At 51.6% G+C, this 15,966-nt stretch overlaps 2 protein-coding genes across 2 annotated transcripts; one reads left to right on the forward strand and one right to left on the reverse strand.

Annotated features, from left to right (window-relative positions):
- Positions 1-597: 597 nt before the first annotated feature.
- Positions 598-5,566, reverse strand: SCX (scleraxis bHLH transcription factor). The gene is made up of 2 exons (XM_003763209.4): positions 4,627-5,566; positions 598-1,214 (listed from the first exon to the last, which is right to left on the reverse strand). The coding sequence occupies exons 1-2, from the start codon at positions 5,179-5,181 to the stop codon at positions 1,176-1,178; spliced, it is 594 nt and encodes a 197-aa protein (XP_003763257.2). The 5' UTR covers positions 5,182-5,566; the 3' UTR covers positions 598-1,175.
- On the forward strand, positions 5,180-15,687 carry BOP1 (BOP1 ribosomal biogenesis factor). The gene is made up of 16 exons (XM_031947614.1): positions 5,180-5,300; positions 5,365-5,509; positions 5,620-5,836; positions 10,091-10,245; positions 10,436-10,553; positions 10,683-10,784; positions 10,871-11,083; positions 11,243-11,404; positions 11,726-11,806; positions 11,980-12,049; positions 12,224-12,356; positions 12,969-13,149; positions 13,244-13,532; positions 13,643-13,727; positions 15,127-15,234; positions 15,430-15,687. Exons 1-16 carry the CDS (start codon positions 5,180-5,182, stop codon positions 15,581-15,583), a joined length of 2,334 nt encoding a protein of 777 aa, XP_031803474.1. The 3' UTR covers positions 15,584-15,687.
- Positions 15,688-15,966: the final 279 nt, after the last annotated feature.

Here is a 15,966-nt window from a genome sequence, read left to right on the forward strand (position 1 = left end):
GCTGCCCTTTTTTGATCTTATTCTGTCTCTACATCTTTTCTTGACTCAAACCCTTGTCTCTTCTTTCTGTATCTCTTCCTGCAGCAAGCTCCTTCCTAATACTTCTTTTCCTCCTTATCTGCACAAATCCCTGGTCTGCTTCCTATTATCTGAGCAGGGCCAAATCTTACCTGGCAGCCCGGGGATTGTGTAAAAATTTTTTTTTTTTTTTTGATTGTGTAATTCTTATGGTGGTTGTTGGTGCAGGTATCTGGTCTGGGGCACAGGGACTGTTAGTAGAACCCTGAGAATTAGTGGTCTATCCCTTTAGCAAGGTCCTGCCTCTGTTTGTATTATAATCCCACCAGCAGCAGGTCTAGAGAGAGGCTTTGCTGTCCTGGGGGCTGAGCCCTTCTGTTTCAGCTGGTCCTTCCTGGCCAGTGACTGAAGGATGGCAAATTTGGGAAAGAGATTCCCATGTTAGAATTTCCCTTTGGCAGAATTCTGACTGGAAAACAACCAAGGCCCTTGGTGTTAGGAACTAGGGTTAGGAGGGACCTGGAATGGATGGAGGAAGTGGTATACCTCCATACTTGGGCCCTATGATTTTAATTTTTAATTATACAAATAACTTGGACTTTATATTATCGTATCAATGACATGAAACACCAGCATGTATTGATTCAGAAAGAAAATCAGATCAGGAAGTCAGAATTCAGAATATTTTAAAGTTCTTCAGTGACCAGAAAGCCTTGAGGGCTGGGGTCTTTTAGGGAGAGAATGCTTAACTCTTGGTTAAGGGAGTGGGGGGGGGGGGGGGGGGTGGATGCTAGCGGTCCTCTCCTCCTCACCCCGCCAGCTTTTCCTTTTTCCTCTCCCAGGTACAGCTGATTTGGCTGTCACCCCGTCCTGAGGTAGAGGGCACAGTCTTCCCTAATCGCTAAGCGTCCGCCACAGGGGTCTCTTCCATTCTGTACAGGGCTCTTAGTAGGTTCTCAAGAACCCAGAGTCTGTTTGGTGGTAGGGGGGAAGTTTATCCAATGTGCCGTTGAGGCCCATGTCCCTAGAGGGTCCAAAGATCAAGGGGCAGATGGATAAGGTGTATGACTTTTGTCTTATCTTTCCTTTGGCTCCATTTGATGTCATCTCCCCTTCTTCTGCTTCCCCACCCCCTTCCCGGTGTTGATCTTTGTCTCCTAACTCCGGATCGCAGTCTTCCTGTCCCGGTCTTTACTCTGAAAAGGAGAGTGAAAGTACCATTAGGAGGGTAAGGGGATCAAAGCAGGACATATTGTAGAGAATGGGTGGGATTTGGAGGCTCCAACGGAGCTCTCCCACCCCCACTTGTACATGGACCGGGCTTCTTGGGTCAGACAAATGGAATGCCCTCCCCTTGGGCTGGCCCCATCATGAGGCTGGCGGGTCATGGTCAGAAGGGGTGCCCTAAAGGCCCACTGCTTTCTCCTTCCCTTTGAGAGCCAGGTCCGGGTCCCCTCCCCCTACCTAGCTGGGTCTGTCTGCTTTGGGGAGTGTAAGGGGGAAGCTTTTCCTGAGTCCCCCTGCCTCCTTCCATGCAGACCGCCTCGTCTCTCGTTACCACAGCTTGGGGAGGGGGAGACTGGAGTAGGAGGGGGGGCTGCAGAACAGAAATTGTAAAATTAAATTTCCCAGATGTTCAGGCCCCAGGAGCTCGCTCTCGTGCTGTCTGGAGAGGAAATGGGGATTGGGAAAAGCCCGCCTCGTATTTTTTCCCCTCTCACCTTGCCTTTCCGGTACCACCAAGTGCAGGAAGGACCATAAATTACTAGACTCAGGGGCTAGCCCATCTCCCTGATAGTGCAAGGGGGTGAGGTGAGGACCCTGGAGGCTATTCTTTCAGTCTCCAAACTGCTTCCTGAGCCCTTTGTCCCATGGCTCTCCCTTTTTTTTCTTCTTCTCTGCTCCTCCCCTCCACAACCCAGGTCTATAATAGTTTGGTAGTAATTTATTTTGGGGTCTCCTCAAGTTCCTCAATGACCTGTTTGTTTGCAAAGCCCCAAATTAACTTCCATTAGCAGGAATGCTAATAGATGGGACCACCAGTCCTACCTCATTGTAGTGAATTGGGCCAGAATTCATTTCCCTGGATCATGGGTAATTTCCCCTTCTGTGGACCTGGCCAGTAGTACCTGAGGTAGGATTGTGGAGCAGTTTCAGATTAGGCCTCCTTTCTGGTTGTAGGGATAGGAGAGGGAACCTGTCCCTAAGTAAGCAGTTGAACAGGAGCTGTCCAAAGGGATTTTACTGCTGGAGAAGAGGGAAGGGAAGAGTTGGTGGGGCACTAAAAATCTTTAACCCCAGGGGAAAAAACTACTCTGCCTGGGATTCCCCCTGTCCCTGGGCTATTTCTGTTCTCAGACTGTCACTGAGTGATCTTTTTCCAGAGCAGTCCCTACTTTTCCTCATTTTCCTTCCTCCCTGCCTTTGTGTTCTGTGTGTCAGAGATGCTGACAGCTTCCACGGCGTTTTTGTTGCTTTGTGAAACTGGGGTCTGGCCTTGTTCCTTTTCAGAGGGGGTGGAAGTAGGCGGGGGAGGGTCACTCAGTCATTCATGCAGACTGACCCAGTGTAAGCTGAAGACCTCCTGTTGCTCCTTAGGCCATTCTGATCCCGACCCTCTGTTCTTTGTCTCTGGTTCACTTGTTAGGCTTCTCCCTATTTCTCCCTCCTCACTCTTACCTGGTGTGAAGCCAGCCACCCTTTTCTGTGAGGCTTCTAAGTGCCCGGGGCAATGCTCTCGAATCACTGGTTGCACTTAAATTGTTAGAGGATACCAATGCAGTCATAGGTTTTGTCCTTATGCATAACATTCTCTTGTAGCTCCCTGTTGCCTGTTCTCATTTCTCCCCCATACCCCCAGAGGTGCTCTGCAGCCATCTCAGACTTGATCTGTCTCAGCTCTTGCCCTATTGCCTTCCTGTGTCCTCTGGTCCCGTCGGGTAAGTACCATTAGTCTAAGTCTCCTGAGACACTTCTTCCTACAAGTCATCTTTTCCCCCAGCTATATCTAATCTTTATATCCCCAGTCCGAAGTTCTATTTGCTCCAGGGACTTAAGTATATTGATAGACCCTTCCCACAGAGTCCCATAATTCCTGAGCCCCATAGCATATTAGACCACCTGGTTCTGTTTACCTTGTTGGAAAAGGTGTAGGGGAAAGAACCCAGGAACTTCCCTAAATTTATTTGGGTTGGTAGATCTCAGTAGCTGCATCAGTCTTTCCAAATCTGATTCTTTTTTCCCCAATATGTTTTAAGCAAAGGGGCTTAGTTCTCTCCCCTTCCCTCACCATATTTTGGTATCCTTCCATTCTTTCTGGGGATGGAGCTTTTGATGATATAAAAGGGGTAGGGGTAGGATTATAAGTGGTTTGGGGAATAAAGGACATACTCCTGGAGTTCTCATGGTAGGAACCATCTTATCTAAGAAATGTGAGAAGTCTAGATTTAGAGAGAACTTGTGGTTGTCCATAGATTCTGCCAGACTTGCAGGTAGAGCAGACTTAGGAGGAGAGAATGCAGCTTTGAGGTTGAAACCTGTTCTCTTCTGGCTCCTCCTTTATTTGCTGGAGTCTCTTCTCTTCTCTCCATCTTTCCTTCTCTCCCCTCCTTCCTCCTTCCCTCCCTCCTATGAGACTGAGAAATCTATGGATGCAGAGAGTGCATATTACCATCTGCACTCACTCTGGGGAATTGTAGGTGCCCATAAACTTAATCCATAAGCCTTGTACTTATGGTTAGCAGGAAGTGAAGATAAAAGGTCCTAACCTGGATGGGGATTTAGCTGTCCTAGATGGGGACATAAGAGAGGATGCCTTTCCAATGATAATGCACATTGATATTGAACGGAGAGATGCAGAAGGAGCTAATGGAGTGATTACTGAGAGGCTAGAGCTGGTTTTGTGGGGTCTCTTGAACATCCTTTGCAAGGCTGGACATAGAGTTGTGGGTTAGGGTTGGAGGTAAGTGTGGTGAGGTCGGAGGGGCCTCTATATAGGAGCACCTTAGCCCAGACCCTATTGGAGGATGAGTTTCAGAGAACTCTGGAGCCGCCACAGCTGGCTTGGATTTAATGGGCTCCCCTAGGCCTTAGCTTCCGAGGAAGCTGGGTTGCATTAATGGGTTGAATTACCCCACCCTCAAGCCCCAAATCCATAGCTGGTCATCCTAGCCTACAGTTCTGGTATATGAGGATTGGACGTCTGCTTTCGTCCATCTCTATGGACCTGACTTAGGCAGTGCTTCCTGCAGGAGCCCTTGAGACTTGGGGAGGTGGGGGGAGGGCAGGGGCAGGTCACAGTTGAGCTTGCGTGAAGCAGGGTTGTGGCTCAGTCCCCTCGGCGTCTGGCTAGTGCTCAGACAGAGATAAGAGACCTCTCTTGGAGGTCTTTAGGAACCTCCCTGCTGGGGCACTTCCCGGCCTTGCATGGTGGGCACCTTCTGGGTGTGAGTCTACTTCCTCTCATCTACTCCAACTGGAAATTCTTGTGGTCCCCAGCCCAGCCCCAGGAAAAAGCTGGGAACCATGGTTTCTCCCGCTAGACTTTGAGCATACCAACCCTCATAAACAAACATATGCACATCATTCCAAAGCAAATTTGCCACTCACCAACTTTCTCTGGTTGCTGAGGCAGAAGGTGCAGATCTGTTTGGGCTGGGAGTTCTCGCTGTCCCGGGGAGGGGGAGGGGGAGGGGGGGGGCTAGCCCCCCCTGCATGGTGATAGAAGGCTGGTGTGGAGTGGCAGGGCTGCCCGTCTCCACAGGCCTCGCCCACCAGCAGCACGTTGCCCAGGTGGGAGATGTAGCTGGATGCCAGCCTCAGCGTCTCGATCTTGGACAGCTTGCGGTCTGCGGGCTCCGTGGGGATGAGGGTGCGCAGGGCGGTGAAGGCGGTGTTGACGCTGTTGGTGCGGTCCCGCTCTCGGGCATTGGCCGTGTGCCTCTGCCGGGGCTCCCGGCTCAGGCGCCCCCCACCACCACTGCCCTTCTTGGCTCCTGCGCGGCGCTTGGAACCCTTGAGGCCAAAGCCGTCGGCGTCGAGGTGGTAGGGCTTCTCGTCCGAGCCCGAGCTCTCGCTCCCGTTCTCCTCATCCTCTGACAGCATGCTGATCTCGGGGTACAGGTAGCGACTGGGGGGTGCTGAGCGCAGCATGGCAAAGGACATGGCGAAGGCTGGGGAGGGGGCAAGGGCCGAGTGGAGCCGGGGTCCTGGGGGTCTGGGGCTGGCCACGAGCCCTCAGCTCTGGCCACAGCTCATGCCTCCCGCCTCTCTCCTCGTGCTCGGTAGGGGACAGAGGTGTCTTCTTCTGTGGACTCTGACGCAGAAGGGGAGCCCTGCTCCTCTCAGGCTCTGAGGCAGAGGCTTCTGAAGCAGCCGTCCGCCGCCGCCGCTGGTCCTCTCTCCTCAGCACACATGTGCATCTTAAGGCTGAGCGTGGCAGCAGCCAGCAGCTTTATAGCCTCGGCATCCGCCAGCAGCTCAGCGCGGGGCGGTCAGCCTGGCCCCTCCCCCACAGCACACACAGCTCCCTCCCACTGCCTGGAACTGGCTCCGGGGGGCTCTTCAGAGCACCAGGGCCTCCCTCTCTCCCTCCTGAGGGAGTGGGTTTGTGGAGGAGAGAGTCGGGGCTTTCCCTTGTGGAAAAGGAGCCACATTTGTGGGCACCTCCCCAGAACTGATCATCTGCTTATTCTCCTTGGAGTTTGGGCCACAGGGGCAGCCACAGCCACCGAAGGGGCACCTTCCCTCGGAACTAGGGACAGTTGGGGGAGGGACAGGAGTGGGGAAAGGAAGACGGCTTGCTCTGGTCACTGATCAGGTTAGTGTTTCTCTGACTCAGTTTTGGGGTGCAGAGGTTCTCCCGGGTCTGTGTTGGAATAGGGGGATCTTCCCCAACCACTGTTGGGAGGCAAGTTTGGATCCTCTGGTTTACTGTAGAGACGGTAGGTAAGGTCACGGTGCCGGCTTTTTCGTAGCACCGAAGCAGGGGGGAGTGCCAGGGCAAGACTTGGGCCCCTGAGGACACGTGTGGGGGAGGTATTAAGGAATGAAAAGGTATTGGGGCAGCTGGGAGGGAAGAGACCCCTGAGAGTCTTCTCAGCACCGTGGGGAGGGAAGAAGGGGGTCAAATAACATCAGCGACCTGCCTCTCTCTGCCCCTGCTTCCCCCCTACCGAACACACACACACTCACCCCAGCATGACCAAACTAACCCAGCTGCTGGATGAGGAATGGGCAAAGTATTAACTCCTTCAGGGCCAAAGGCTTCCCTCTTTCTCTAAAGAATGGGAGGTGGGGACAAATTTTTTTTAAAGCAGCCTAGATTGGGGACAGTATTTTTTATGTATAACACACATACACATATAGTTCTTCCAACATATACGCCATCTTTTAAATCAGTAGTAAACACACATCCTGTGTCTGTCCATATATGGTAGTTTTCTCTCCTCCTTCCCCCATCTCACAAATATACTGTTTCTAAGACACTGCCACTTGAAAATAATGTCAGCAGAACAGGTAAACTGATGATGTTTCTCACACTTAACATTTTGTAGCCTTCAGTCATGTCATGTGCACACTCTTATAAGTGTCAGTTCTTCATGTAAACATCATTTATTTTCTTTCCCAGATAGACTCTCTGTGATTTGTATTCGTTTAGTGTCAGTTACGCACGCACATGCACACACTTACACACACACTCACTGACTCTCATTTCTGCTGTCACAGACAAATAGATAATCTTTTCCAAATCCAGACACCATTTCTCACTTAATCACAATCTATCAGTCACAAATACATCTGCTCACTCTCTGGCACAAAGTATCTTTTTGTAGAGTTCACACCCACAATGTCTCACTTGCATTCATTCTCCTCTCTCTCTCCCCCGCTCTCTGTCTCTATCTCTTCGCTCTCTCTCTGTCTTTTTGTCTGTTTCTCTTTGTCTGTCTCTCTCTCTCTCTCTTTCTCTCTCTCTCCTCTCTTTCTCTGTGTCTCTGTCTCTCTCCCCTCTCCCTTTCTCCCTTTCTCTCTGTCTCTCTTTCTCTCTCCCCCCTCTGTCTGTCTGTCTGTCTGTCTCTCTCTCTTCCTTCCCTTCCTCTTTCCCTTCCCCACCCCTCTGTTTCTCTCTTACTTGCTTAGTGGAGTCCGCAGACTTAGGTTCAAATGTCATTTTCTACAAGTCATTTAACCCTTTGATGATCTTATTAGGTCAATTACTATCTCTGTGCAAATTATTCTTATATTTCTATATCCAGCCCTATATCCAAATCCTGAGTTAGTTAAGAAGTCTTGAATCACCATCTGCCTCTTGGACAGCTTGAACAATCTATTACTAGAAAGGATATCACCATCTTCCTAGTCATCTACATTCAAAAACATGGTGTCGTTTCCAAACGTGGCTACTCTGCTATCAGATTTTGTCAGTTCTGGCTTCACAAAATCCCTTGTATCTGTATCTTCTTCTACAGCCATAGTTCTAGTTGTGGCTCTTATCACCTCTTGCCTGGGCCATTATAATGGCCTGCTGCTGGGGCTCCTCCTCAAAAGTTTTTGGTGTTTTTTCCAGTCAAGTCTGTCCTTAGTAATTTCCATTGGGATTGTTCGAAAGCATCTGTTTGAGCACAGCATCTTCAGTGAGCTCCATGGGCTTCTCTGTTTGGAAGCCCTCCCCAACCTGGCTCCTTCCTTCTCTACACTTACGCTTTACTCTTCTCCATTTTTCTCTCATCCAGCAGTACTTGTTGTCCCTGTCTCTTTGTACTCACTTTTCCCCATCCCTGATTCCCCTAAAGTCTTGGTTTTCCTAACTTTTTCAAGATCTTTTATGAGAGACCTTTCCAGGTGAACCTCCACCCCAAGACTTTTTTTTTCTTAAGATTACTCCCACTTAACCCATATAAAATACATATGTACACATCTGTCTTATTCAGATGTGAACTTTTCGATGGTTGGGCCTTGTGGTTTTGTCTTATTTTTTTCCTGCAGCATTTAGTACAATACTCGGGACATTATAAAGCAGCTGATAAATGCTTGTTGATTCACTGTTACCTCATAAGGTTGAGAAAAGCGCCATGTAACCTCATTTATATACATATGTAGTAATGCTTACTTTCTTATGTATTCACATTGTATCTCAGCCGCACACACATTTTCTCATACATGTGTGCTCAGGTATACTCAATTCACACATAGATATGTATACCAGAGTGGGAAAGGACCCAGGAGGCTAGATGCGATTGTGCTGGTTTAGGGAATTCTCGGTGGGGGATATTGTACCTCTGCAGATCAGTTTGTTTGGCAGCTTAAGACTCTTAGAGACTTGTTGGAGGATATTTGAGAGGTTAAATGACTTCCTGCAGTCATAGCTACTATGTCCAATTTAGGGCTTGAACCCAAGTTTTCCTGACTTTGAAGGCAGCTCTCTATATTCATTGTGCTGTGCTACATACATAGCATCCATAAAATAATGTCTGTAGGATTGGGAAGTTCCAGACAATGACCCACAGATTTGTCCTGGCACAACAGAGCTCAACCCTGTGTCTCTTCCCCTTCCCCCCTAAACTCCAGCGGGGGATGATCCTGACTCTTTCTTTTCCTAGGGTTCCAGGCTAAAGTCTTGTCCCATTTTTTTTTGTCCCTCCTCTCCCAAACACCTTGTAGGATATTTTTTTCTTCTCCCAACCCACCTGGCCCCCACCCTCCTGACTCGTGCTATGCTATTGAAGGAAGCGCCATGGCATCCGAGGCTGGAGAAGGACGCCTTTAACCAGGGAGGAGCGCCGAGCGTAGTGGCGGCTGGCGGGAGCCTCTGCCAGGAATGTGCGTCTCGGAATGCAGCTTTGCTCTGGCCAAGCTCAGCTCCCAGACTTGGGGAAGGGGGGCTTTGGGAGGGCGCAGAGTGGTGACGGCAGATCTCCGAAGGGGAGTGCAGATAGGACGGGGGTGGAGGCTGAGTTCACTCCCGGAATCCTCGGAGAAGGGAATGTGCTTGGGGAGGGGGCAGGGACAGGAGGCTATATCCAAGAACAGCTTCTGCTGCTACTGGAGAGTGGAAACAGAAGGGGCAGGCTCCCCTTGCCGAGCCCTGGTTCTCTCATAGACACAGTCTCTTTAAAGCATTCCTTGTGACCCAGTTTGTCACCCTGTCGGGAATCTTTTTTCTTCTTCCCGAGATTACCAGGAATCAGGATGGATTGTGAATGTTGAAGGGAATTTGAGTCTCCCCCTGCCCCCCACCCCATAGGTCTTATTCCTTCTCTCAGTCCTCCTTCCTGGTCCTTTTGGCCCCTTGGGGTGTGTGTTCCTTCAGGGTGTTTATGGAGACCAGATGGTGTGTGTTGGGGAGGGAGGAGCTTGGACTCAGACTGTCCAGTTCCATGGGAGAGCTCACACCTCCCTCTTGGGTGTGGGAGACACCTGTGTTCCCTAATGCTCCCTTCTCCCCTTTCAGTACCAGCCAGCTAGGGGGATAGTCACAACCTGCAGGATCCCCATTTGGGGAGAACTCCCATTGGGCAAAAAGGCTGCCCCCTTGGGAGGCGGGAGATGCCGGGACTGGGTGGGATGAAGTGTTCGTATTTGTCTCCCTGCGCCTGTCTCCACACCGTGGGCTCCCCCACCCTGCCCCCGGTCCCTCCCACCCGCGAGTGAACGGCCCTTGGCCCTGTGCCTTGGGCCCTGGCAGCAGGTACTTGGCCTGCATGCCAGGGCAGTGAGCAAGCGGGCAATGAGGTCACTGCTGTGGCTTCCCAGGGCCATGGCCAAGAAATCCAAGGCTTTTTTGGGGGAGTGGTGAAATGGAGGGGAGGGTCTGAATAGAGGAAGGAGGAAAGGACAAGGAGGTGGAGTTTTCAGATCTGGAAACTGTACAGCATTAAACGTTGGCTGAAATGAAGTGGGCAGATCCCCAACCCTTGAGGGACAGGAGAGACAGAGGCGAGCCCAGAAGATGGAGTGCAGCCATAGGGACCACAGGATAGGCTCCCCAATAGACATTCAGTCCAATGGAGTAGCTTGGGTGGCCTTATCCCACCTGGAGCTGATGTCTCTACTCTGTTCTGTAACCCCCACTTAGGACATCCGGAACACGGTGGGGAATGTCCCTCTGGAATGGTATGAGGATTTTCCCCACATTGGCTATGACCTCGATGGGAAAAAGATCTATAAACCCTTGCGTAGCCGAGATGAACTTGATCACTTCTTGGATAAGATGGATGACCCTGACTACTGGTCAGTTGGGCAATGGGGCAGTGGAGGGGAAAGTAAGTAAGAGGGTGGGTGATTAGCCAGTAGAAGGGGACCCAGCCTTCTTGGGGGAATCATGTTAGAGTCAGGAGGTGGGATCCTCAAGGCATGGAATTAGACTCTGGACGGTCTCAGCCCCTTCTTGACGCCCCTTTCTCTTCTCATGCTCCTACAGGAGGACAGTACAGGACAAGATGACAGGACAGGATGTGAAGTTGACAGACGAACAGGTGGCCCTGGTCCAGCGGCTACAGAAGGGCCAGTTTGGGGATGCCAGTTATGATCCCTATGAGGTATGGGTGGGGGTGGGGAGAGGATGGGGAGAGGAGGATGAGGCACAGAAAAGTAAACACTGAAAAGGTAACAGTGCTTTCTGTCTCCCCCCAACTCTCCCTTACTCTTTCCCCCTCCACCGCCACCAGCCAGCTATCGATTTCTTTAGTGGGAGCCTGATGATTCACCCAGTGACCAACCGTCCTGCTGACAAGCGCAGCTTCATTCCCTCCCTCATTGAGAAGGAGAAGGTGAGGTCCCCCCGCCTCTGCCACGCCTGCTGCCTACCAGGGCCCCGAGCTCTGCAGACGGCTTCTCACCCTTTCTGTCGTTCCAGGTCTCCCGGCTGGTCCATGCCATCAAGATGGGGTGGATCCAGCCACGACGGCCGAAGGACCTCACCCCCCATTACTATGACCTGTGGGCCCAGGAGGACCCCAATGCCATCTTGGGGCGCCACAAGATGCACGTACCTGCCCCGAAACTTGCTCTGCCGGGCCATGCTGAGTCCTACAACCCTCCGCCTGAGTATCTCCTCAGTGAGGAGGAGGTGCGTCGAGCCGGGGGCTGTGGCGTGGGGTCGGCTGGAGTCCCAGTTTTTAGGAGCGAGAAGTGCTCACTCGCTCTAGGCATTTGCTCTCCTGTCCCCTTTTTCCAGAGGGGGCCGCTCTGGGCCGTGTAGCTTAACCTCCCTCTTCTGTGTCTGCAGCGACTGGCCTGGGAGCAGCAGGAGCCCGGAGAGAGGAAGTTGGACTTCTTGCCTCAGCAGTTTCGGTGCCTCAGGGCCGTGCCCGCCTACGGCCGCTTCATCCAGGAGCGCTTTGAGCGCTGCCTGGACCTTTACCTGTGCCCTCGCCAGCGCAAGATGAGGGTGTGCTTGGGAGCCCTTGCAGGGGGCCAGTTGAAGTTGAGGGCGGGGGCTCCTTGTAGGGCATAGGACCGGTGGGGTCGGCATGGGGAAATGTCCTGGTGAGAGCCTAGCAAATGTGAATGGGGTTCAAGGGATGGATTGGGCGGGAGGGTCAGCAGCATGGACCAGCCCGTCTGAATCCCATTAGTCCATCCCTTACATCAGGCAGGCCCAGACTGAGAGTGTTGGAGCTGTTTGTGCTAAGACCACACAGCTCCCCAAATCTCCTGGGACCTGGGCTCAGAACCAGAGTGCCACAGGACCGTGTGTGTTGTGTTCTAGGTGAATGTGGATCCTGAAGACCTGATTCCCAAACTGCCCAAACCCCGGGACCTGCAGCCCTTTCCCACTACCCAATCTCTGGTAAGGGGGGATAGAGCAAAAGATGGGGGCAGGGGTAAGGGTGGAGAGTAGGGGAGAAGGGTCCTCCTGTTGGGCTGAGCCTAAGGCTATATTCTGATTCTTCTTAGCCTGAGTGATCTCCACTTTCTTCCCTGTCCTTAAGGACTTAATACTTCCTTCTCCATTTGTTGCAGGTGTACAAGGGCCACAGTGACTTGGTCCGATGCCTTAGTGTTTCTCCCAGTGGCCATTGGCTAGCTTCAGGTGTGTCCAAGGGGGAAGAGGGAGAGAGAGGGGAAGCACACCCTCCTAGCTGGGTGTCCTGCTCTGCAGGGACTGGGTCAGGGGGTTGGCCTTCCCATTCGTGGGGCCAGAATTTAGCTTTGGGAAAGAAGCATTGGGGAGTCTCACCCTGATGATGGGACTCGGCTTCTGTAGGCTCAGACGATCATTCGGTCCGACTGTGGGAGGTGAACACCGGTCGGTGCCTGAAGACAGTTCCTGTGTCTGGAGTGGTAAAGAGCATAGCCTGGAATCCCAACCCTGCCATCTCTCTTGTAGCCGTGGCTGTGTGAGTGACCCGGGCTGGGGCCTGGCCTTCCTGGGGCCCTTTGCATCTTCCCACCGGCCTTTCCCCCTGGCATGCATGGAAGTTGTAGGGATCCACTTTTCACAAAGGAAACACAGCCTTTGAGATGGAATGATTTGTCTGTGGTCACTCTGTCCAAAGCAGGGTTTGTACCCAGATCGCCAGTGACCAAGTCATTCCTCAGCATTGCCTCAGGTTGTCTCCCATTCCAAACTGCACCCCTCCCCCCCTTTTCAGCAGCTCTGGGGGACCAGGGAGTGCTTCCCCTCTTAGACTGTCACATGAAACAATTCCCTGAGCTGGAGCTCAGCTTCCCATAGTCAACAATCATATCCATTTAAGAGTATTCTACAGCTGGTTACAAATTCATAAATTCCCTCCAGAAGCCTGGGTGGGAGAGAATTTCTTTAACATAGTATATAGGGGAAGCAGCACTGGTTTTAGGAGACTTGGGTTTGGTTCTGGGCAGAATCTGTGAAAGGTAGATGGTGATTTTCATGTACTTCCTCTGGGAGCTGTTGAGAGTGGCAAGGGCTGGCCGGGGTTACAGGGGGGGTTCTGAAAGGAATCTCCATTATTCTTGGGTCTCCAAAGCGGGGAGTCCGTGCTGCTGCTGAATCCAGGCCTAGGGGACCTGGCGGCCACCGGCGGCACAGACCAGCTGCTGAGTGCGTTTTCACCCCCAGAAGAGCCCGCCGGGCAGCCTGTGGAGTGGCAGGAGGCTTCAGCTGAAGAGCGTGACCATGGCCTGAGGCTGCGGATTCACCATAAGAAGGTGCTCGGGGCGGTGGGGCTGGGGAGGCCGTTGGTGTGAGGGGCTTGCCTCCCTCGGCTCTTAGCTCTCCCGTTCTTCCTCCCATCCTTTTCAGCCAGTGAAGCAGGTGGCCTGGCATGGCCGCGGGGACTACCTGGCCTCGGTGGTGGCAGCTGCCGAGCACACACAGGTGCTGATGCACCAGGTGAGCCGTCGGCGCAGCCAGAGCCCCTTCCGGCGGAGCCACGGTCAGGTGCAGTGTGTGGCCTTCCACCCCTCACGGCCCTTCCTGTTCGTGGCCTCCCAGCGCAGCCTCCGTCTCTACCACCTGCTTCGCCAGGAGCTCACAAAGAAGCTGATGCCTAATTGCAAATGGGTGTCGAGCTTGGCCATACACCCCCAAGGTAAGAGGTGGCGTGGGGGTAGTCCGGGCCCACTCACTCCCAGAGCCCTGGGGTAAGGCGCTGGGGACTCCGGCGACCAGCCCCAGCTCTCCCCCTTCCTTCCCACACAGGGGACAACGTGATCTGTGGCAGCTACGACAGCAAACTCATCTGGTTTGACCTTGACCTTTCAACTAAACCCTACAAGGTGCTGAGGTGAGGAGTGCTAATGGCAGGCCAGTCTCACTGCCCCTTTTTTCAGCACGGATCTTGTTCTCTTCTTGCCCCCGACTAAGGAAAGGGCGTCCATGCCCATCACGAAAAGGAGGAATCGCAGAATTGGGCATTGGTGGCTGGTCATGGAGGTGGAAGACTGAAGCCCAGACGTGCAGAGGGGCACGTGTGACCTGGGTCATGGGGGCGCAGAGGGGGAACCTGAGGGCAAAAGCAACATGAGATGCGACTGACAGGACAGCCCACTGCCAGACTGTGTGAGAGAGAGAGGGAGGGACAGGTTAGAAATCTGATCTTCAGGTGAGAGGGAGGGACGGGCCTGAACTAGAGTAATGGGATTATAAAAAAAGAGTGGGCAGTGGGGCCCGCAGTGTGAGAGGAGGAAATGTTAAATAGGAGCCCCAGTGTTTGAACCTGGATAGAAGAGAACAGTGCTCACAGGCAGCTTTGGGGGACAGTGTGAGTGTAGGTGGCTTTTTCTGGAAGTTTGGCAGTGAAAATGAAGGGGAGATGGTTCATAGTCTGAGTGGGCAACAAGTTTCTGAAACATCATGAGGGAAACTAAAACCTGTTTCAAGGCTTGAGGACAAGGGTACACTTAAGGAGGAGAGATTAAAGATAAAAAGATAGGGATTCTTCCTCCCACACCTTCCCCCCAGCCCCCAAAAAAGTCAGAGATAAAAAAGTTTGTTGTTGCTTTTTAAAAAATAGATAGAAAATGAAATAAAATTAAATTGGGAAATTTTTTTGAAAAACAGATAAGAAACACATAGAAGAGAACAGAAGGAGAAGCAGACAAATAGGACAATTTTGAAACTGATGTTGAATATTAATTTTTAAAAATACAAATTGTATATGATAACTTCTTGATTCTAAATAACAAGAAAATTAGAGGAAACTAAAGATTGATGAAGACAATGATGACTTCACTTTTAGGAAAGCAGAAAGAGGTTATTTTTGCTAAAAGTGAGGGGGAGGAGGGATTATATAGTTAAATGCTCAAGAGAATTGAAAGTGTGGAACAGCCTTGGATAGTCAGTAGAAAATGATGCAAGGGATTGTTGGCAGAAACGAAGGCTGTTTTTGGTTACATGTTTATTTTGTAGTGGACCTGGCCATCATAAATTCATGATTTTTTCCAGCCACTTGAGAAGCAAAAATGGGAGGTTGGGAGATGTGAGAGTTGGATGAGATTAACAGGGGGGTCAGGAGGACAAAGGATTGTTGTTGGAAGAAGGGGCTGTTAGGCCAAGGAGATGGGGGGAAATGGAGGGACTGAAGGTCACACTGGCGTGTTCACAGATACCAGTGAGCTCAGATGCGGCAATTTGGGTGCCCGAACACATCCTTTACTGACTTCCCTCTTCCCTCCACCTCCCAGACACCACAAGAAGGCCCTCCGGGCTGTCGCTTTCCATCCAAGGTACCCGCTCTTTGCCTCTGGATCTGATGATGGCAGCGTCATTGTCTGCCATGGCATGGTCTACAAGTAAGTGCCAGTGCCTTTGCCGGTCTAGGGAGACAGTAATGGGACTTTCTCCCCCCAGCCCCACCCCGTTCCTCTTCACTACCCTCCTTTCATCAGCCTTGAGGGGACAAAGACCTTCCTCTGTCTGGCTTCCTCTTCTCCCTCCTGGTGTTCCACCCTAGTGACAGGCCCTGCCCTTCTCTCTCTCCTCTCCAGTGACCTTCTGCAGAACCCGCTGTTGGTGCCAGTGAAAGTTCTCAAAGGCCACACGATGCATCGGGATCTTGGGGTGCTGGACGTGAGCTTCCACCCCACCCAGCCGTGGCTGTTCTCCTCTGGGGCAGATGGCACCCTTCGACTCTTCACCTAGGGGTGGCGGGGTCGGGTGGGGAGGCGAAGGGACATTTCTGGCTGTTGGCCTTGTCTCTGCCTAGGAGAGGAAGATTGACAAGGAGAATAAAGCATAATCAACTACCTAGGACATCAGAGTACTTAGGATGACCTTTCAATGTCCTACTTAAAGTTTTCTGCCGCTTGTTGCACACAAAATAGAATCTCGTTTTTAGAAAGGGCTTTTATACATACATTCATTTGGAAGTTTTTAATCATTTTTGTCATGGTTCCATCTGGTACTCTTGTGAAGCTTATAGGCCCATTCTCAGGGGAAAAAAAAACAATGAACAAAATTCATCAAGATTGCAAAGAAAATAAATTATTGAAATAAAGATCTAATTTTTTTCCCCTTCTACTTTT

The sequence above is a fragment of the Sarcophilus harrisii genome, chromosome 1 (assembly GCF_902635505.1).
Source record: "Sarcophilus harrisii chromosome 1, mSarHar1.11, whole genome shotgun sequence".
Lineage (NCBI taxonomy): Eukaryota > Metazoa > Chordata > Mammalia > Dasyuromorphia > Dasyuridae > Sarcophilus > Sarcophilus harrisii.